We start from the raw sequence: 19,337 nt of genomic DNA, 5'->3' as shown, positions 1-19,337 counted from the left end.
GTTAGGAGGTTCCTCTTTCTCTAACAAGACATAATAACAGGTAAGGGCTCCCTGCTGTGTGTTCAGGCTGAAAAAGTTTTAGTCACTCACAGAGGAGAAAAAAGGGCTAATTAGCATGAGACTTCCTTTAGAAGTTGCAAAACAAATTTCCTCCAACACATGGGGGTAAATGTATCAAGCTCCGATTTTTGAAAATCCAACGATTTTCTCGTGGGTGTTTCACCTCGCAGATGTAGTAAAGTGATATTTGCTGTTAAATCGCCAGAGAAGTGTTTCTGTCAAAATCACTATTTACAAAATCGATAGAGATCAAAGTCCTGACTGTTTGCCACTTTACCTAAAAAAGTCTTAAATGTATGAAGCTGCGAATAAGCAAACTCTCCTGCGTTTGCTTTAAAAATTGCTAAATACAACATGCTGCATCCTTTGTCAAGGCTAATACTCAGCCTTGGCAAAGACCAGCAATCCGTAGGTCGAAACACGTTGGGAGAAAGAGATTGGCAAGACTGTCCCTGTGGAGTCCGTGTGAGTTTACACTGATATCATTGCCGAGGCAAGGAGGCGGCCTCAATTGATGTATGTCAGGCGCCGCCTGTAGAGATCGGGACGGATGTCCCGCTGTGCCGCTCGGTGCGTCTGGTTGCCTAGCAACCAGACGCGTCAATTCTGCCCCACTCAGCCGTCCGGCTACAGATTCAGTAGCGTCCCCGTTGCTAGGCAACGGGGTGCTGGATTGTGGAAGCGCTATGCCGCTAAAATTATGACAAGCGCTGCGGCGCTGAGCCTCATTGGCTAATGGATATATTTAAGCTTCTCTTGGGTCCACCTCCAGTGCCAGAGTTTCAGGTCTACCTGTCCTCCAGCGTTTCCAGTGTACCTGTGATAACTTGTCTCTTGACCTTTGCCTACCTCCTGATTATCTGCCGTTTGCCAGTGACCCTTGTGACCCGGATTGCCTTGACTACCCTTTTGGATCTACCTTCTTTACCTCGCTGCCAGAACGCTACCGACCCGGCTTGACTCACCACCCCTTTGGATTCTCCTTGTGTACCTGCATTGCCCGCACCATTGCCGAACCGGCCTGTCTGACATTTCTCTCGTGCTTCGCTATCTGACTCGTGGAAGGACCGCAACCTGCGTGTTCCCTGCAGCTGAGTCCATACCTCCTTGCGGGGGTCCCTGGTGAACACCAGGGGCACGTTAGACTCCGCACCTTCCTTCGAGTAGTGCCAACAATAGTAGGTATGCTATACTCAGTCGTGACAATGTATTGAAAGCTGCCTTTTCATTGGATTCTGGTAGGCGGCCTTGCCACTACTGTGTATACAACAAATCTGTTAATTGTGATGCTGTCTATTTAAGCTATTTTATTTATTTATTTATTATTTTGTATGAAACTTGTATTAAAGGATAAAACACTATGTTATCCTTTTTTTCCCTTATCTCTTGTTTGGAGCGCTTTTGGACTGCTAGTTTGGAAATCAATAGGAGACGATGAGATGATCACAAATGTGAAATATCAGTGCCTGATCTTTTTTTGGAACCACAGGTTCCTGCTTACTTGTGTAAATTTGTTCACGAGAGAGGTTTATTAATAGGGGTGAAGCAATGGTTTTTCTATATACAATCATTAGGGGTGACTGAGCACTTGTACATCCAGCTCTAGTGAACCCAGAGAACATTATTCCCAGGAAGACTATTGCTGTGCGATGAGTGGGGGACCTATATTCTGCAGTACCCCTAGCCAGGGTGTACCTAGATTGGGGATCTGGCAGAAGAATATGAGACGTTGGGGTACTAGATAATCTTCCTACCACGGTACTGTTCGAGACTGATTTGGGAAGGATGCATGCTGCTTCTATAAATAAAAGTGATTTCATTTCTGATGCACTTGTGCAAACCAACTCTATTCTTCCTCAGGGGAATTCTGCTGACCAGCATAACTTGAGTGCAAAAATATGTAATGAAATTTCATGTGCTGCTGAGAATACTCATGCAGATTTGGAGGTACCTGTTATGCAGATGGAGGGATTATGTGTCAATGTGTTTGATGATAATGCTCTAATTGGAGAGAATAGGGGCCTGATTCATTAAGGATCTTAAATGAAGAGGTTCCTTATTTCAGTCTCCTGGACAAAACCATGTTACAATGGAAGGGGTGCAAATGTGTGTTCTGTTTTGCATATATGTTAAATACTGACTGTTTTTTCATGTAACGCACACATATCAACTTTAAATTTCAGTGTACAAATAAGCTATCAAGTTTTTGTGTGTTACATGAAAAAACAGTTACTGTTTAACCCTTTTGCAAAACAGAACACACATTTGCACCCCTTCCATTGTAACATGGTTTTGTCCAGGAGACTGAAATAAGGATCCTCTTCATTTAAGATCCTTACTGAATCAGGCCCTAACACTTTAAATCCCCTAAGTTGTGAATTTGATCAGGGCAAAATGTGTGAGATTGTGCCTAAATGTGATACCATGTCTGCTAATGTTTTAGGTAGTCAGATTGATTTACATGTGCCCAGTTCTGAAGGTGACCCAAAGTGTGAAAATGTATCCAATGTTTTAGCAGTAGTGACCCGGAGAGCATCACAGATGAGCTGTGCATTAACCTCTGCAAGTGTGGAGGGAAGATCACTAGACGTTAATCCTCCTCCACCTCCCTCCCTCTCTGTAGAAGCTGCAGATTCAGGCAGTGATTTGAATGAACAGTCTGATGCTGTGTGCAACACTGACAAGCTAGGAAGTGACACTTTTAAAACAGAATAAAACGTGGATCCCATTCTATCAGCAGTGAGGGGGAGGGTCAATCAGTTCTGTCTGGAAATTAAGGAATACAGAATTTTTGGAGAAAATTGGCTTTTGTAGAGAGGATAAAATGTCACGAGTATGCATCCAGATGTAATTGCTGACAGGCAACTAGTTGTACCTCAAACCTATAAGCAAGGGTTGCTGAAAGTAGCCCATGAGATACCCCTAGCAGGACATTTGGGTACTGCCAAAACTAAAGCTCGTTATGGTACATAATTTTTACTGATGTGGCATGCTGACTGATATAGCCAAGTACTGCCACCTATGCCATTTGTGCCAGGGTGTTGTGAAGTCTGGTGATGTGGGGAGGGCCCCTCTCATTCCCCTGCCCGTCATAGCAGAACCCTTTGAATGGGTTGCTGTGGAAATTGTGGGTCCCGTAGCCATTCCCAGTAGCTCAGGAGAAGAGTACATTCTGACTGTAGTATATTATGCTACTTGGTACCCATAGCTCTTAACTCTATTCGCTGAGACAAAGTAACATAATCCCTTATAACTATTTTCTCCAGGGTGGGGTTCCCAAAAGAAATGTTAACTGATCAAGGTACCCAGTTCATGTCTAACCTCATGCAGACTCTTTGTAAAAAGATGCAGGTGAATCATTTAATTAGTTCCATGTATCACCCGTAGGCCAACAGGCTGTGTGAACACCTTATTTGCACCCTAAAACAAATGCTTAGGACTTTTGTGGAGTCGCAGGGAAGAGACAGAGAGTTTCCTGCCGCACCTCCTCTTTACATACCTCGAGATACCGCAGGAATCCACTGGCTTCTCACCCTTTGAACTTCTGTACGGACGCCGGGTGCACAGCCCATTAGATTTGATTAGTAAAGAGTAGGAAGGGAAATTGATCACCCCAAAAACATCAGTGGTACACTATGTAGTGCAGTTCAGGGAAAAATTGTAGTCCTTGATGGGGATGACACAGAGCAACCTGAAAGCTGCACAGTCGAAACAGAAGCTGTGGTATAAATGCAATGCAAGAGAATGCATATTTGAGGTGGGGCAAAAGGTTTTGATCCCTATGCGGCAGAACAAGTTGCAGGCTGCCTGGGAGGGCCCCGACATCATAGTACAGCGCATTTGTGATGTCAATTATGTAGTGGCAAAAGCATACTTGCGTGTTGGGGGCGTGACTGAGGGGCGGGAGGGGGCGGGGCGAGGCCAATCGCGTCATTTTGGCCCTGCCCCCGCAAAACCGTACTGTACGTCGCGGGGGACGGGGCCAAAATGCCGCAATTGACCTCGCCCCGCCCCCTCCCGCCCTCCAAAATGGCGTGATTCACAGAGAATCATTATCAAATGACGCGATTCTCAGTGAAATCTTGGATCCGGGAGAAATGCCAGCTCCCCCGGGAGCCCGGGAGACTGACCCGAATTTCGGGAGTCTCCCGGACTTTCCGGGAGAGTTGGCAAGTATGGGAAAAAGATGAGGGCCAAAAGAGGCCGAATGTATATCACATCAACATATTTAAAGCTTATCATGACCGGGAAATTTGTGTATTAGCTGTTAGTAGCTTGCCTGAGAGCGATCAGGAGGCTGACCCCTTGGTAGATTTAGCTACTGCTGCTAAAGAGGTAGGGTCCCTAGAAGATGCCCACTGCAGTGAAGAGCTGTCTAACTCTCAGCTGGAGCAGCTAGCTGACATGCTATTACCCTTTCAGTCGCATTTTACAGGGAAACCTGGAAAAACACACTTGGTCACACATCATGTAAACACAGGCAACCAGACCCCACTCAGACAGCCAGCATATTGAACTTCTCTAGAGTTGCTAGAAAAATTGAAAATGGAAATAGACGAGATGTTGCAGCTAGGGGTAATTCAAAAGTCTCACAGTTCTTGGGCTGCCCCAGTGCAGGGGCAAATGCAGGATTTGTAGAGGGGGGTTTCCACACCACGCCACCAGTGGGCGTGACCAGCATGCATGGGGGCATGGCTGTAATATTAGACAGTGCTTGGCTGCTCTCCAACTCTTCCTATCCCAATAATATACATGGGCAATGCTGCATGCACTACTGTTAGGTGCACGCAGCTCTCCCTTTTCAAGCAGAGCTGTGTGAAACGGGGGCAGGGTCCAGCCACCGGAATTATACAGTGACCCAGGTTGGAAGGGGGTTTCCAGGCACTAGAAACACCCCCCCTCCCCCTCGGTTTACCTATGGCCCCAGTGGTACTGGCCCCAAAGAAATGTGGAGGCACTCAGTTCTATGTAGACTGTAAGAGGTTGGATGAAGCCACTGTGTTTGATGCTGATCCTATGCCTAGGATAGATGAACTACTAGATCAGCTGGCCCAAGCACGCTACATCACTATCATAGATCTCAGTAGAGGGTACTGGCAGATACCATTGTCACCCGAGGCACGTGAGCGCTTTTATCACCCCATTTGGGCTGTTTGAGTTTTTGGTCATGCCCTTTGGAATGAAAAATGCCCCTGTGTCCTTCCAGCTCCTGGTCAATGACCTGCTAGAGGGCCAGGAGGGAAATACAGTTGTCTACCTGGATGACATTGCGGTGTTCAGTCAAACCTGGGAGGAGCACCTGATCCATCTGAATAGTGTGTTAGGCCGAATTACTGAGGCAGGTCTGACTATCAAGCCAGAGAAGTGCCAGCTTGGCATGTATGAAGTGCAGTACTTGGGGCACCGTGTAGGGGGAGGTAACCTCTGCCCAGAACCAGGCAAGGTAGAGGCTATCACGACGTGGCCGACCCCTACCACGAAAAATCAGATCACGTCTTTCTTAGGTACAGCTGGGTATTATCGAAAATTCTATCACCCTAGCCAAAATTCTGACTGACTTAACAAAAAAGAGGTTACCACAGGTGGTTAATTGGACAGTGGATTGTGAGAATGCATTTACAGCTCTGAAATCTGCTCTGGCCCAGTGCCCTGTTCTACAGGCCCCAGATTTCAAAAGGAGTATATAGTACAGACCAACACGTCTAACTATGGACTAGGAGCTGTCCTTAGCCAGGTGACAGCGCATGGGGAGAGCATCCTATCATTTTCCTAAGTATAAAACTACTCCCCCGGGAGGTGGCATATGCTACCATTGAACGAGAGTGCCTAACCATCATATGGGCACTGCAAAAGCTACAGCCCTACCTGTATGGACGGGATTTCACCATTATTGTATACCATAATCCTCTAAGCTGGCTAAATAGAGTTTCTGGGGATAGTGGTAAGCTTCTAAGATGGCATTTAATTTTGCAGCAGTATAACTTCACCATTCAGCCCTAGAAGGGCGCAGAACATGGAAACACAGATGGCCTCTCGTGCCAAGGGGCAGATGTGGTGAATGGGCAGGAGAGACAGTGGCAGGTCACAGTTCTCCGTGCCCTAGGTTTAGGGGGAGGTGTGATGATTATGTAGTATATCTAATTACTGATTGCTATTTTCTGTTGTATTCATGTATGACCATGTGAATATTTTATGTAACCTTGTAATGTAATCTCGACGTGTGCTTTGTTAGATGACATGAGTTTGAACTTATGCCAGTGTCATTAATATTTTGAAACTAGCCAGGCCCGGGATAGATAAGGGTCTTGGAGAAGTTTGAAGCCCAAAGTTGTAAACCATCTATCCACTCAAGAAAAGCAGAGGTGAAAGATTCTCTGAGGTGCCCAAACATATATCTTAGTGATTAGATAATTCCCTTTGGAAAGGTCTGTGTCATTTTGGGAATCAATCTGACTTAATTGAAAATGTAATTCCTAAGATGGGGGGTGAAGGGTTAAAATCTTCTGCCTTAGACAATAACATGTGCATTTTCATGAAGGGTCTAACAAGACTGAAATGTCTGATTTTTCTCAATTGTGTTCCCTCACACATCAGGCCTTAACTAGTAAGTAGTAACTCTGATTTTATTTCCTATTTTATTTTTTGAAACTCATTTGTGTAATATATTTTATGACTTGTTATTAATTTTTGTAAATAAGCTATGGAAACATTTTTCAGAATAAGTAAATTTAATCTAGTGTATTCTCCATGATTCTTTGTGAATTTACGAAGCCCAGGGAGGCGCATGCTACATGTGTATATGAATTAAGTGTGAAACATTAATAAGTGGTTTTGGTGAACATAAGGACACCATAATAAATCCTTCATGGTGGCAGAAAAGGTGTATTCATTGCTAAGTGTTTAGATTGCTGTATCTGGGGCAGGCTGGGCGTTCGTGACACATGGCTATTGCATTAGAAATCAATACATGAATATGAAAATAAATACATTTATACTCCCAGCACCCAGTTCACGGACTTAGCCCTTTCTGGCGCTGCGCGCCGGTTGTCAACCTGCACCACAGCGCCCATGTATTAAATATATACATTTAAATTAATAACTATACCCTTTAATACATCTTTAATTTAAGTTTAACCCATTCGGCACAGCAACATCATGGTTGCTGCAGCAGTCATCTTTTCCATGTGGTTGGTGAGGGGGACCTGGCCACAGGCCTGATTATCCCAGTAAATGTTCACGGGGGCTATGATCTGTGTGTTAACTTTTTGCATATGTGGGGAACATGCATGCCAGTACAAAACTTCTGTTTTACTAAAGAAAGTGTTGCAGCTTACAATTATGACCCCCTAGCTTATGATTTTAGAGTGTACTCTAGGCTCTATAAACAAAGCAACTACTGCTTTTATTAAAAATGTATTTTCACGAACACGTTCCCAGCATTTAATTAACAATTTAACAATTAATAGATTGACATAACAAGCAAAACAGTTTAACATAAAAGGGGTTACATTCAGAGTAGCACTTGTGTGAAATGCCTTTTCTGTCCAAGGGAAATTGGCTTGGAAGATGGACAGCTTATCAGTGTGAATTGATTTCCCAAAATGTCTGACAATTTGCTGTACCTGGTCTCAGCCTTTTAAAGACACTTCCACACCTCTTTCTAACCCCAGGGGGTTGTGGCCTGTGACACTTTTCAATTACCATTTGCATGTTATCTGATTTACTACTCAATTCTACTATGTGACCTAACTCTTCTGTGGAGCGTCACACATACCCAATTTTATTATTAATAAATCCCTTATGACTTTGTTCATCTTTTGATACCAAACAAAGTTCTCTATGTTCACACTATGTATGAATTGCAACATATTTATGTATTTACCATATATAAAGAGACACACATTTCACACGTTTGGAATCCTTGGCTGGACAGTTCCTATGTGGCGTGACTGTAGTAAATGCCATATACTGGCACTGGGATATTCTTGATTTAAAGCTTTTACTTACTATTCTTTAATATTTTTGGTAAAACATAAATTAATATGGTATAAATAAAGTGTGTGCGATATATACACAAACATACATACATACATACATACATGCATGCATAAATTGTAAGCTTGCGAGAAGGGCCTTCTCACCTCTTTGTCTGTTTTACCCAGTTTGTCTCTTACTGTATTTGTCCTCAATTGTAAAGAGCTATGGAATATGTTGGCGCTTTATAAATGATGATGATGATGATGATGATGATGATAGCTCTGTTATCAAAAGAGGGACTGGTTTTCAGTAAGCTGCAATTTATTTACATCTGGGACACTCACAAATTTCAAAGAGTCCGCCTGCAAACTCCTGGGTGAGTAGGAACTCCCTCCCGAATCCTACCTCTTCCTCTGCAGGATCTGCCCACCTACGATGCATTATTGCAGGCTGTATTTGTACTTACATCCATCTCTATCTCAGGCCCAATGTGTTTAGGTAAATTAGATGCCAGTAGATATAGGGAAGCACGGTTTATGATTGCTGCTACTGGACCTTTATATGCTAATTATTTTGTTTTCTACAATGTGACTAGTTCATTGTGTTCTTTTTAGGTAAAGTTACCTGTGAGGAGGCCAATAGCAACATGCATTCCTTTATTGGGACACTGGAGTGGAATGGAGAAAAGTATTCTTTGGATAATGATTGTATTCTCCTAAGAGGTTGCAAAATCCGGAACACTGAATGTTGCTATGGACTAGTAATTTATGCAGGTACTTAAAAACAATAACTGCCAATAAAGTATGACATATAACATATACATGAGGTGTTAGTTATTCTGAAAACGTTTTCAGTGTGGAGCTCCATTTTCCTTATCTATATATATTGATAAAAGAAGAAGTTAGTTAGTTTCTTTGTTTGTTTGCTTGTTTGTTTGTTTGTTGGTGAATATCTTCCACAGCTTTTAAGGTAAAGCTGCCAAATCTGGCATAGTTATTCAGTATCAAAAAGTAACCTATTAGACCACATAGCGACTGTGAGGATACCGGGTTTAACGTAACCTTCTGGACTGCACAGCTGGCCTACCCGGTACCCACCCAAGGTTCAAAATCACCCAGGCAAATATCCAAAATAATACAAATAAGTTCATTTAACAAAATACTAGCACAAAACAGCAATAAATATATTTAAATAATAACTTGCAACAAACAACACTACAGTCTGGCACAGACAACATTCAGGGTGTAATGAAAACACCTCACCAGTATCCTTGTTACTTTCAGGAACTGCTGTCTATCAATCCAAGCTTCTCACCTCTCTTCTTTAAGACTACCAGCAAATGTAGTGGCCCTAAGTCACTGTCACTCCGCTCTTGGCAGACACACAGCTCTTCAAGACCTGGAGAGGTAGATCAGGGCAATGGCAGTACTCCAGGGACTGACTGTCCCTTTCCTGTCAGATCTATATCTCAACCCCAGCCTGACTTCAAATATCACTTGGAAGGGAATGCCCATTTGCTGTCCTTTACAGCTCTCCTTTAAGCCCAAAACTGACCTCATCAGTAATTCCAGGACCTGCCTGATTGGTTCTTTTCTGTGTTTACCTTTTCATAGATAAACATACAGACAAAGGGATAGCAGATGAGTCACTCTTGATTTAATTAGGGACAGGTATTGTTCTGTGGCTATACAGAAGAGTTTGTTAAAACAGGAGAGATCACAATCCTGACACATTTACATTTAAATGCACAATGCAGTCCTCTGTAATTAAACATCAAGCTCACATCTAAACAAAGACAAGAGGACCCCTGGTGTGCTGTACATTCATACAGGACTGGTGGACAATAACCCTTTTGCCTAGACTAGTGGTTCCCAAACTGTGCGCCTAGGCTCCTTGGGGTGCCTCGGTGTTCTCACAGGGGTGCCTCAGCCAGGGCTGATGGTAGGCAAGGCGGGGGACTACTTGGTAATTATTTTGACTTAGGGGTGCCTTGAAAAAATTATGGAAACCGTAAGGGTGCCTTGAACTGAAAAAGTTTGGGATCCACTGGCCTAGACTGAAACAATGGACTAGTCTGCAAAATAACGATACATGCTGGCAGACCTTTTACTACTTTCAAAATAGAATATACACAAGTCTAAATATGACTGATAAATATGGGGAACCAGAGGGCTAGAAAAAGTATATGTTTTTATAATCCGCAGATGACAGGTTGAGGTGATATTAATACCTCCTTTCCCCACAGTGAGAATGCGACAAAGCGCCAAATATTGAAAGCATCATTTTTGAATTGTAAACAATTGTTTGACTACTGGATGGAAACCTCGCTACAACACAACATAACTGTAACGCAACATAGAAATACATTTTTTTTTCTAAATAGCATTTTTGTTCTATTTACCAAATAATTTGCTAATATGTAAAAACTGCTACTCATTACAAACTGGACCTGCACAACGCCGGGTGACCATGCGAGTTAAAATATAATTACGCATAGCCATATGTTTGTCACTGTAGCACCATGGTCAGAGCCGTAACGAGGCCGGTGCGGGCGGTGCCGCCGCCCCGGGCGCAGTCCCAAGGGGGCGCAGTGGCCGCCCGCACCTGCCTCTGTGTGAGGAGTGATAAAAAAAATAAATGAAACAGACCTCAGATTCAGACTGCCGGCCGCCCGGCGCATCCAAAATGGCGGCCGGCACCCGGCTCCACCCCCTTCTGAACTCTGTCCTCTGCCTCAGCGTCTGATGTAATGACGTTGCTAGGCAGCAGAGGAGCAGAGTAGCAAAGAGGAGCCACGGCTGGTCAGGAATAAAGACAACAAAGGTAAGCTTCTAAGCAGGGGAAAGGGGATGTGTGTTGCTATTATGGAGGGAGGGGGGCATGTGAGCTGCTATTATGGAGGGAGGGGGGCATGTGAGCTGCTTTTATGGAGGGAGGGGGGCATGTGAGCTGCTATTATAGAGGGAGGGAAGGGGGGAATGTGAGCTGCTATTATGGAGGGAAGGGGGGGCATGTGAGTTGCTATTATAGAGGGAAGGGGGGCATGTGAACTGCTATTATGGAGGGAAGGGGGGCATGTGAGCTGCTATTATGGAGGGTAGGGGGCATGTGAGCTGTTATTATGGAGGGAAGGGGGGCATGTGAGTTGCTATTATGGAGGGAGGGGAGGGGGGCATGTGAGCTGCTATTATGGAGGGTAGGGGGGCATGTGAACTGTTATTATGGAGGGAAGGGGGGCATGTGAGCTGCTATTATGGAGGGAGGGGAGGGGGGCATGTGAGCTGCTATTATGGAGGGTAGGGGGGCATGTGAGCTGTTATTATGGAGGGAAGGGGGGCATGTAAGCTGCTATTATGGAGGGGGGATGTGAGCTGCTATTATGGAGAGAGGAGAGGGGGGGATGTGAGCTGCTATTATGGAGGTAGGTGGGGGGGTGTGAACTGCTATTATGGAGGGAGGGGGGATGTAAGCTGCTATTATGGAGGGAGGGGGGCATTTAAGCTGCTATTATGGAGGGAGGAGAGGGGGATGTGTGCTGCTATTAGGGGGGGAAGTGTGCTGCTATTATGGAGGGGAGGAATGTGTGCTGCATCTTGCTATTATGGAGGGGGGGGATGCTGCTATGCTTTATGGGGGAAGGGGGGGTATGCTGCCATAATGTGTGAGGAAAGGGGGGATGTATTAATATAATGTGTGATATGAGGGTAGGGAGGTTGGGTGTCTTAATACATGGGTGGGAGGTAGGCTATTAATTTAATGGTGACGTTTAGGTGGGGGCTAATTATTTAATGGGTACTATTTTATTTGTGGGGTGCTGGTGGGTCAATTTAATTTATTGATGGGGCTTTTTAATTTAATGGTGGGGTCTATTAATTTCAGGTGAGGTATTTATCTGTATTGCAGTCACAAGAATGCTCTCTGTATTGTATGGTGGTCATAGGAATGCTCTCTGTATAGTATGGCGGTCATAGGAATGCTCTCTGTATTGTATGGTGGTCATAGGAATGCTCTCTGAATAGTATGGTGGTCATAGGAATGCTCTCTGTATAGTATGGTGGTCACAGGAATGCTCTCTGTATAGTATGGTGGTCACAGGAATGCTCTCTGTATAGTATGGTGGTCACAGGAATGCTCTCTGTATAGTATGGTAATCATAGGAATGCTCTCTGTATAGTATGGTGGTCACAGGAATGCTCTCTGTATAGTATGGTGGTCACAGGAATGCTCTCTGTATAGTATGGTAATCATAGGAATGCTCTCTGTATAGTATGGTTGTCACAGGAATGCTCTCTGTATTGTATGGTGGTCACAGGAATGCTCTCTGTATGGTATGGTGGTCACAGGAATGCTCTCTGTATAGTATGGTGATCATACGAATGCTCTCTGTATAGTATGGTGGTCACACGAATGCTCTCTGTATTGTATGGTGGTCACAGGAATGCTCTCTAAGGTATGGCGGTCATAGGAATGCTCCCTGTATAGTATGGCATTCACACGAATGCTCTCTGTATTGTATGGAGGTCACAGGAATGCTCTCTAAGGTATGGCGGACACTAGGAGGCTCTTTATATTGTATGTGTGTGTGTATATATTTGTGTATGTATGTGTGTGTATATATATATATGTATATATATATATATATATATATATATATATATATATATATGTATATATATATATATATATATATATATATATTATTCATTTCGTGTGATGGTGATAAGGGGGCACAATGTGATAAAGATGGCTCCATGGAGCGGTATGATAAAGGAGAAACTGTGATGGAGGGCACAGTGGGATGAAGGGGCAGTGTGATACAGATGGTACCGTTACATTTATGTTTTAATTTGTTTCAGTGAGTTTTATTTCAATAACCAATTAATTTTTTATACAGCTAGCATGTGATAGCTGCATTTAAAGTACTTGATTCTATGAATATCAAAGGACCACAAGAAAAGACTTGAGGTAGTCCCTAGGCGCCTGTTTGTTGTAATCATTAAGGTATATGTCAGAGACCAATAGGTATTTAATTAGGTCCATACAAGAACACAAGGGTTAAATGGAGATGTATACTCCATATTCCAATATCATGGTACTGGTTTAAATTAATAATAATACATGCAGCAGGTAAGCTGACATTAAAAGTTTTGATTCCAAAAACGAACACAATCCGCTCGTTTTGCAGTGATGGCACAAAGTATATAGTGACTTACAGCAATCTAGCCGATATAAAAGGTTCTATTCATGAACACAAATTACTCACTTAAACGTGATAGTCCAGGTTGATAGTACAAGTAATAAAGTTCAGCCCGATGGTGTGTATCGATTGAAACAGGTCCCGAAGGATAATGAATATTTGTAGTATCACACGCTGTGGGTAATATTCCCTGAACTGATCACATAATAAAAAGTCAATAAGATGGATGCGAGTCACTGAACGCCAAAAGGTGCACAAGGCTCCGGTGTGTCACAGGAGGGTAAAGAAGGTGAACTTACCCCGCTCCTGGAGGGCCCGCTCTGCAGATGCCTGTTTCAGGAGGCCGCTAAGTGGTTCTCCGTCCGTGTTGCTCGGCATCCAACTGTCAAGTGAAAGTACGTGATCCGCGCATGCGCATGCAGCAGTGTGTATCCGATCTGTACAGACGTGCAGTTGATGTGGCAATACAAAAGTGTAGATGATAGTTGATGCTGGTAAATCCGTTTGGAATTCCTTTCCTACGCGTTTCGCCCAATAATAGGCTTCCTCAGGGATGTGTGGAGGACAAAGGCCACTTTGCCTCCCTTATATAGTTGTTTAAACGGAGTTGACCAATAGAAAGTTTTTATAGTCCAGATGTATTAATTAGGACTTTTCAATGGGTAAATTCAATATATGGCAGCAAAATAGTGTACATGGTATTGAATATATATGATATTCCTAAATAGAGATCGAGAATGTTGAAAAGTTGCAAACATATTCTCTATTTCTCTAAAAGATAAAATTGTGATGGTACATAATAAATAAATAAACATAAAGTGTACACTAGAGAAAGTTGTTAAGCTCAAAGTCAATATTGAGGCCTCGTGGTGTTAAAGTTTTGAGGGTATAGATCCATTTACTCTCCTCACGTGACATGGACCGAATGAAATCACCCCCCCTCCATGATTTGTTCACTTTGCAAATGCCTAGGAATCTAAGCACTGAGGGGTCTTTATTGTGGAAGAGGGCAAAATGACTTGAGACACTATGTGCCTCAAATCCCTTTTTGATGTTCCTTTGGTGCTCACTGACACGGGTATGTAGATCTCTTGCAGTCCTTCCTATATACTGTTTTCCACAAGGGCATTCGAGCATATATATCACCCCTTGGTGTCGCAAGTGATTTTTTCTTTAATGGTGTACGTGACACCTGTAACAGTTGCAGTAAAAGTATTAGCAGGTTTTGTGTCCCTCACATGGCTAGTTCTACATGCTTGACATCTTGTGCAGTGAAAAAACCCTTTTCTATCTTCTCCTAACCATGTACTAATAGGTGTCTGTGTAGTGGTTGGAATACTGCTGTTTACAAGGGCATTTTTTAAGTTGTTAGCCTTCTTGTAAATAAACCTGGGTTTACTCGGTAGAACCTCCCTCAATTTCTCATCACCCAACAGGATATTCCAATGTTTGTAGATAATTTTTTCTATCTTTTTGGAATCACTACTGTATCTAGTGATGAATGAGGGGGCGTCAGGTTGCTCAAAAGGTTTTCTTGTCTTCTTAGTTAGGAGATTCTCCCTATCCTCTTTCCTGACTTCCGAAAGTGCATAAATCTCGTACCAACCCACCAGGGAGACCGATTGTTTCTGGGATAGACTCCCTTACTACCAACCTATCAAGCTACATAGACTATTTCCTGCAACCACTTGTCACTCAGCAAAGAAGCTATTTGAGGGATACTAGCCATGTATTGGAGGTCCTGCAGGATGTCCAATGGGAAGAGGGCTTTATCCTTCTCACATGTGATGTAACATCATTGTACACGATCATAGATCATGATATGGGGTGTCAACATGTGAGTTCCATTCTTAGAGAGAAATCAAACCTCCAAATGGAACAAATAGAATTTCTCTTGCAGAGTATACGTTTTGTCCTACACCACAACTATTTTTGGGCGAACAGTGGATACTATAGACAAATTCGCGGGACAGCAATGGGCGCGAAATTCGCGCCTAGTTACGCGAATTTGTTTGTGGCCCACTGGGAGAACCAAAGCATATGGAATAATAATCCTTTTGCAGAATATGTACACAAATGGTACAGATTCATAGATGACGTACTGTGCATATGGTCAGGTACTGTAGAACAGCTAGAGGAGTTCTTACTTTACATTAACACCAACGATCTCAATATGAGGTTTACAGCCAACTTCAGCAGAGAAAAAGTTGTCTTTCTGGACTTAGAGATTTACATTGAGGAAAAGAAAAGAGTTGCAACTAGAACACATCTGAAGGAAGTGGATTGCAACTCTTATATCCCGGCCTGTAGCAGCCATCATACCAACTGGCTGCGTAATATACCTAAAGGCCAGTTTACTAGGATTAGGAGGAACTGCTCTACCTTAGAGCAATATGACATTCAAGCCAACCTGATAAGAGATAGGTTCCTACAAAGGGGTTATGATAGTACTACTGTAGAGAGAGCCCTTGTCGAAGTCAGGAAAGAGGATAGGGAGAATCTCCTAACTAAGAAGACAAGAAAACCTTTTGAGCAACCTGACGCCCCCTCATTCATCACTAGATACAGTAGTGATTCCAAAAAGATAGAAAAAATTATCTACAAACATTGGAATATCCTGTTGGGTGATGAGAAATTGAGGGAGGTTCTACCGAGTAAACCCAGGTTTATTTACAAGAAGGCTAACAACTTAAAAAATGCCCTTGTAAACAGCAGTATTCCAACCACTACACAGACACCTATTAGTACATGGTTAGGAGAAGATAGAAAAGGGTTTTTTCACTGCACAAGATGTCAAGCATGTAGAACTAGCCATGTGAGGGACACAAAACCTGCTAATACTTTTACTGCAACTGTTACAGGTGTCACGTACACCATTAAAGAAAAAATCACTTGCGACACCAAGGGGGTGATATATATGCTCGAATGCCCTTGTGGAAAACAGTATATAGGAAGGACTGCAAGAGATCTACATACCCGTGTCAGTGAGCACCAAATGAACATCAAAAAGGGATTTGAGGCACATTGTGTCTCGTCATTTTGCCCTCTTCCACAATAAAGACCCCTCAGTGCTTAGATTCCTAGGCATTTGCAAAGTGAAAAAATCATGGAGGGGGGGTGATTTCATTCGGTCCATGTCACGTGAGGAGAGTAAATGGATCTATACCCTCAAAACTTTAACACCACGAGGCCTCAATATTGACTTTGAGCTTAACAGCTTTCTCTAGTGTACACTTTATGTTTATTTATTTATTATGTACCATCACAATTTTATCTTTTAGAGAAATAGAGAATATGTTTGCAACTTTTCAACATTCTCGATCTCTATTTAGGAATATCATATATATTCAATACCATGTACACTAATTTGCTGCCATATATTGAATTTACCCATTGAAAAGTCCTAATTAATACATCTGGACTATAAAAACTTTCTATTGGTCAACTCCGTTTAAACAACTATATAAGGGAGGCAAAGTGGCCTTTGTCCTCCACACATCCCTGAGGAAGCCTATTATTGGGCGAAACACGTAGGAAAGGAATTCCAAACGGATTTACCAGCATCAACTATCATCTACACTTTTGTATTGCCACATCAACTGCACGTCTGTACAGATCGGATACACACTGCTGCATGCGCATGCGCGGATCACGTACTTTCACTTGACAGTTGGATGCCGAGCAACACGGACGGAGAACCACTTAGCGGCCTCCTGAAACAGGCATCTGCAGAGCGGGCCCTCCAGGAGCGGGGTAAGTTCACCTTCTTTACCCTCCTGTGACACACCGGAGCCTTGTGCACCTTTTGGCGTTCAGTGACTCGCATCCATCTTATTGACTTTTTATTATGTGATTAGTTCAGGGAATATTACCCACAGCGTGTGATACTACAAATATTCATTATCCTTCGGGGCCTGTTTCAATCGATACACACCATCGGGCTGAACTTTATTACTTGTACTATCAACCTGGACTATCACGTTTAAGTGAGTAATTTGTGTTCATGAATAGAACCTTTTATATCGGCTAGATTGCTGTAAGTCACTATATACTTTGTGCCATCACTGCAAAACGAGCGGATTGTGTTCGTTTTTGGAATCAAAACTTTTAATGTCAGCTTACCTGCTGCATGTATTATTATTAATTTAAACCAGTACCATGATATTGGAATATGGAGTATACATCTCCATTTAACCCTTGTGTTCTTATATGGACCTAATTAAATACCTATTGGTCTCTGACATATACCTTAATGATTACAACAAACAGGCGCCTAGGGACTACCTCAAGTCTTTTCTTGTGGTCCTTTGATATCCAACCAGGGGGAGGGGTCCCCCCCTTTTACACTGTCCCCATCTTTGGCAGCCACCTCCTACTGAACTGGGTATTAGCGCAGATATAATCCCTTTTGTCCATTGATTCTATGGAGGCTTATTAAATAAAGATTCTTACAAAGCCATACCGAGAAGAATGGGGAGGGAGGGGGTTTCAGTGCAGTCTAGAACTTGTAAAGCGCTAGCCACGCCCCCACAGTGGGTTGCCCACGCCCACTCGATGATTGACACTCCCACTTAGACGGGGGGCGCCGGTTCCCTGTCTCGCCCAGGGCACTAAAATGGCTAGTTACGGCACTGACCATGGTCTAAAGTAAAGTAGAGGCTATGCCATATGGCTTAAAAAAATAATGTGAGTGTTTTACAGTATGTGTCTCCCACCAAGAAAAATCCTGTAGACCTAACATTACTGTTTAGCTGGAGCTTCCTGCAAAATTACATTGGTTTTGACCCATAGGATATGAATCCAAGCAGTTAAATTATTGACCTATACATATGGAGTAAAAGACATTAAGTCAAATCATGTTTACTAATAGTGCTAAATGAACAACAACACTTTTATCACCAGTTTAGCAGTATAACTTCCAGGTCGCATGCACATTAGGTAATGTAGGAGCAGTTTCAAGTTACTCCAAAAACAGTTTTATGAAGTAGTTTTAACTGGACTAAAGAAGTCTAGACACACAAGTGCTTTGTTTCTTTGTTTTTTTCTGCCACTTTTTGAAGTAAAGACAATTTCAGGAACATCATATATCTGCTGGGAACCATACAGAGGTGCTACGCATCTTATTGTTGCATCAGCATAGATGCAACCCTGATAAAACCTATCACACTGCTCCTTTATTGTACAGTGTAAAATTATTTTGAAAGAGTTAAAAAAATGGTATTAATATCTGTGTATCTCCCAGAGTGTTTGCGCTTTACTATGTTGTTTTGTATTTGTGCGGTTGTGTGTCTCTCTCTGTGTATGTGTTTGTGTTAACATCAGTACTGGGGTATTTAAAAGGTGACCTTGGCTTTGTCCCAGGTCACAGTATGTGCAAGGAGCCCCAGGAGAGAAAGTTGTAGCAGAGGAGCAATATATTAACGCTGTCTATAACTATAGCTTACATTGCAGCTCAGAAGTGGAAGTTGTCCCATACTGTAACTGGACTTAAGAATCTCCTGAACCACCTACAAGGAGGGCTCAGAGGGCTGGGATCTAAGCCGCGGTTTTTATTTAGCAAGTTACCTAACCATACACTAACATATGCACACTTAACTAGCAGGAAATGACATGTACATGTAATTGACATGTGGGTACAAACTCGCACTTTGTGACCAATTAACCAGGAAGGTGGCATTTATGAAAAGCGGACACTACACTTGTGAATGGGCAACACCATGAAGTTCCTTTACCATGGGCTTCCCCTGATTCTATTGGTGATATTTAGAGGCTTAATCACAGCAATTGTGCAGTGACAGTGTTACAGGTAGTTGATCATCTTGACCATTATCAAAGAAGGCTAGAAAATATTTAGGTAATATTTGTTTAGTAAATATAGGGCACCCCATAACTATTGTTTAATAGTTATGGGGTCATTGTGGTTTAATCGATACAAGGTCATTTGTATTTATAAGCATCCCAGGAAATGCAGAAATAATCAACATGGCGCACTGTAATTAACACAGGATAATCCTGGTATAATAAATATGGACGACTTTCTGGTCTAATCAACATGGTGGAACATGAGGAAATGCTGATTATTATTATTATTATTTTATTATTA

The 19,337-nt window shown here is 42.7% G+C and overlaps 1 protein-coding gene across 1 annotated transcript in view; it reads left to right on the top strand.

Moving 5' to 3' along the window:
- The window catches only part of ATP8B3 (ATPase phospholipid transporting 8B3), a 301,811-nt gene that overhangs the window by 46,798 nt on the left and 235,676 nt on the right, over positions 1-19,337 (top strand). The window contains exon 9 of the mRNA XM_075201547.1: positions 8,652-8,810. Coding sequence (XP_075057648.1) covers positions 8,652-8,810 — 159 coding nt within the window. The remainder of the gene's footprint in view (positions 1-8,651; positions 8,811-19,337) is intronic.

This window comes from Mixophyes fleayi, chromosome 1, assembly GCF_038048845.1.
Source record: "Mixophyes fleayi isolate aMixFle1 chromosome 1, aMixFle1.hap1, whole genome shotgun sequence".
Lineage (NCBI taxonomy): Eukaryota > Metazoa > Chordata > Amphibia > Anura > Limnodynastidae > Mixophyes > Mixophyes fleayi.
The sequence above is the reverse complement of the archived record's forward strand: the minus strand, read 5'-3'. Positions and strand labels throughout refer to the sequence as shown.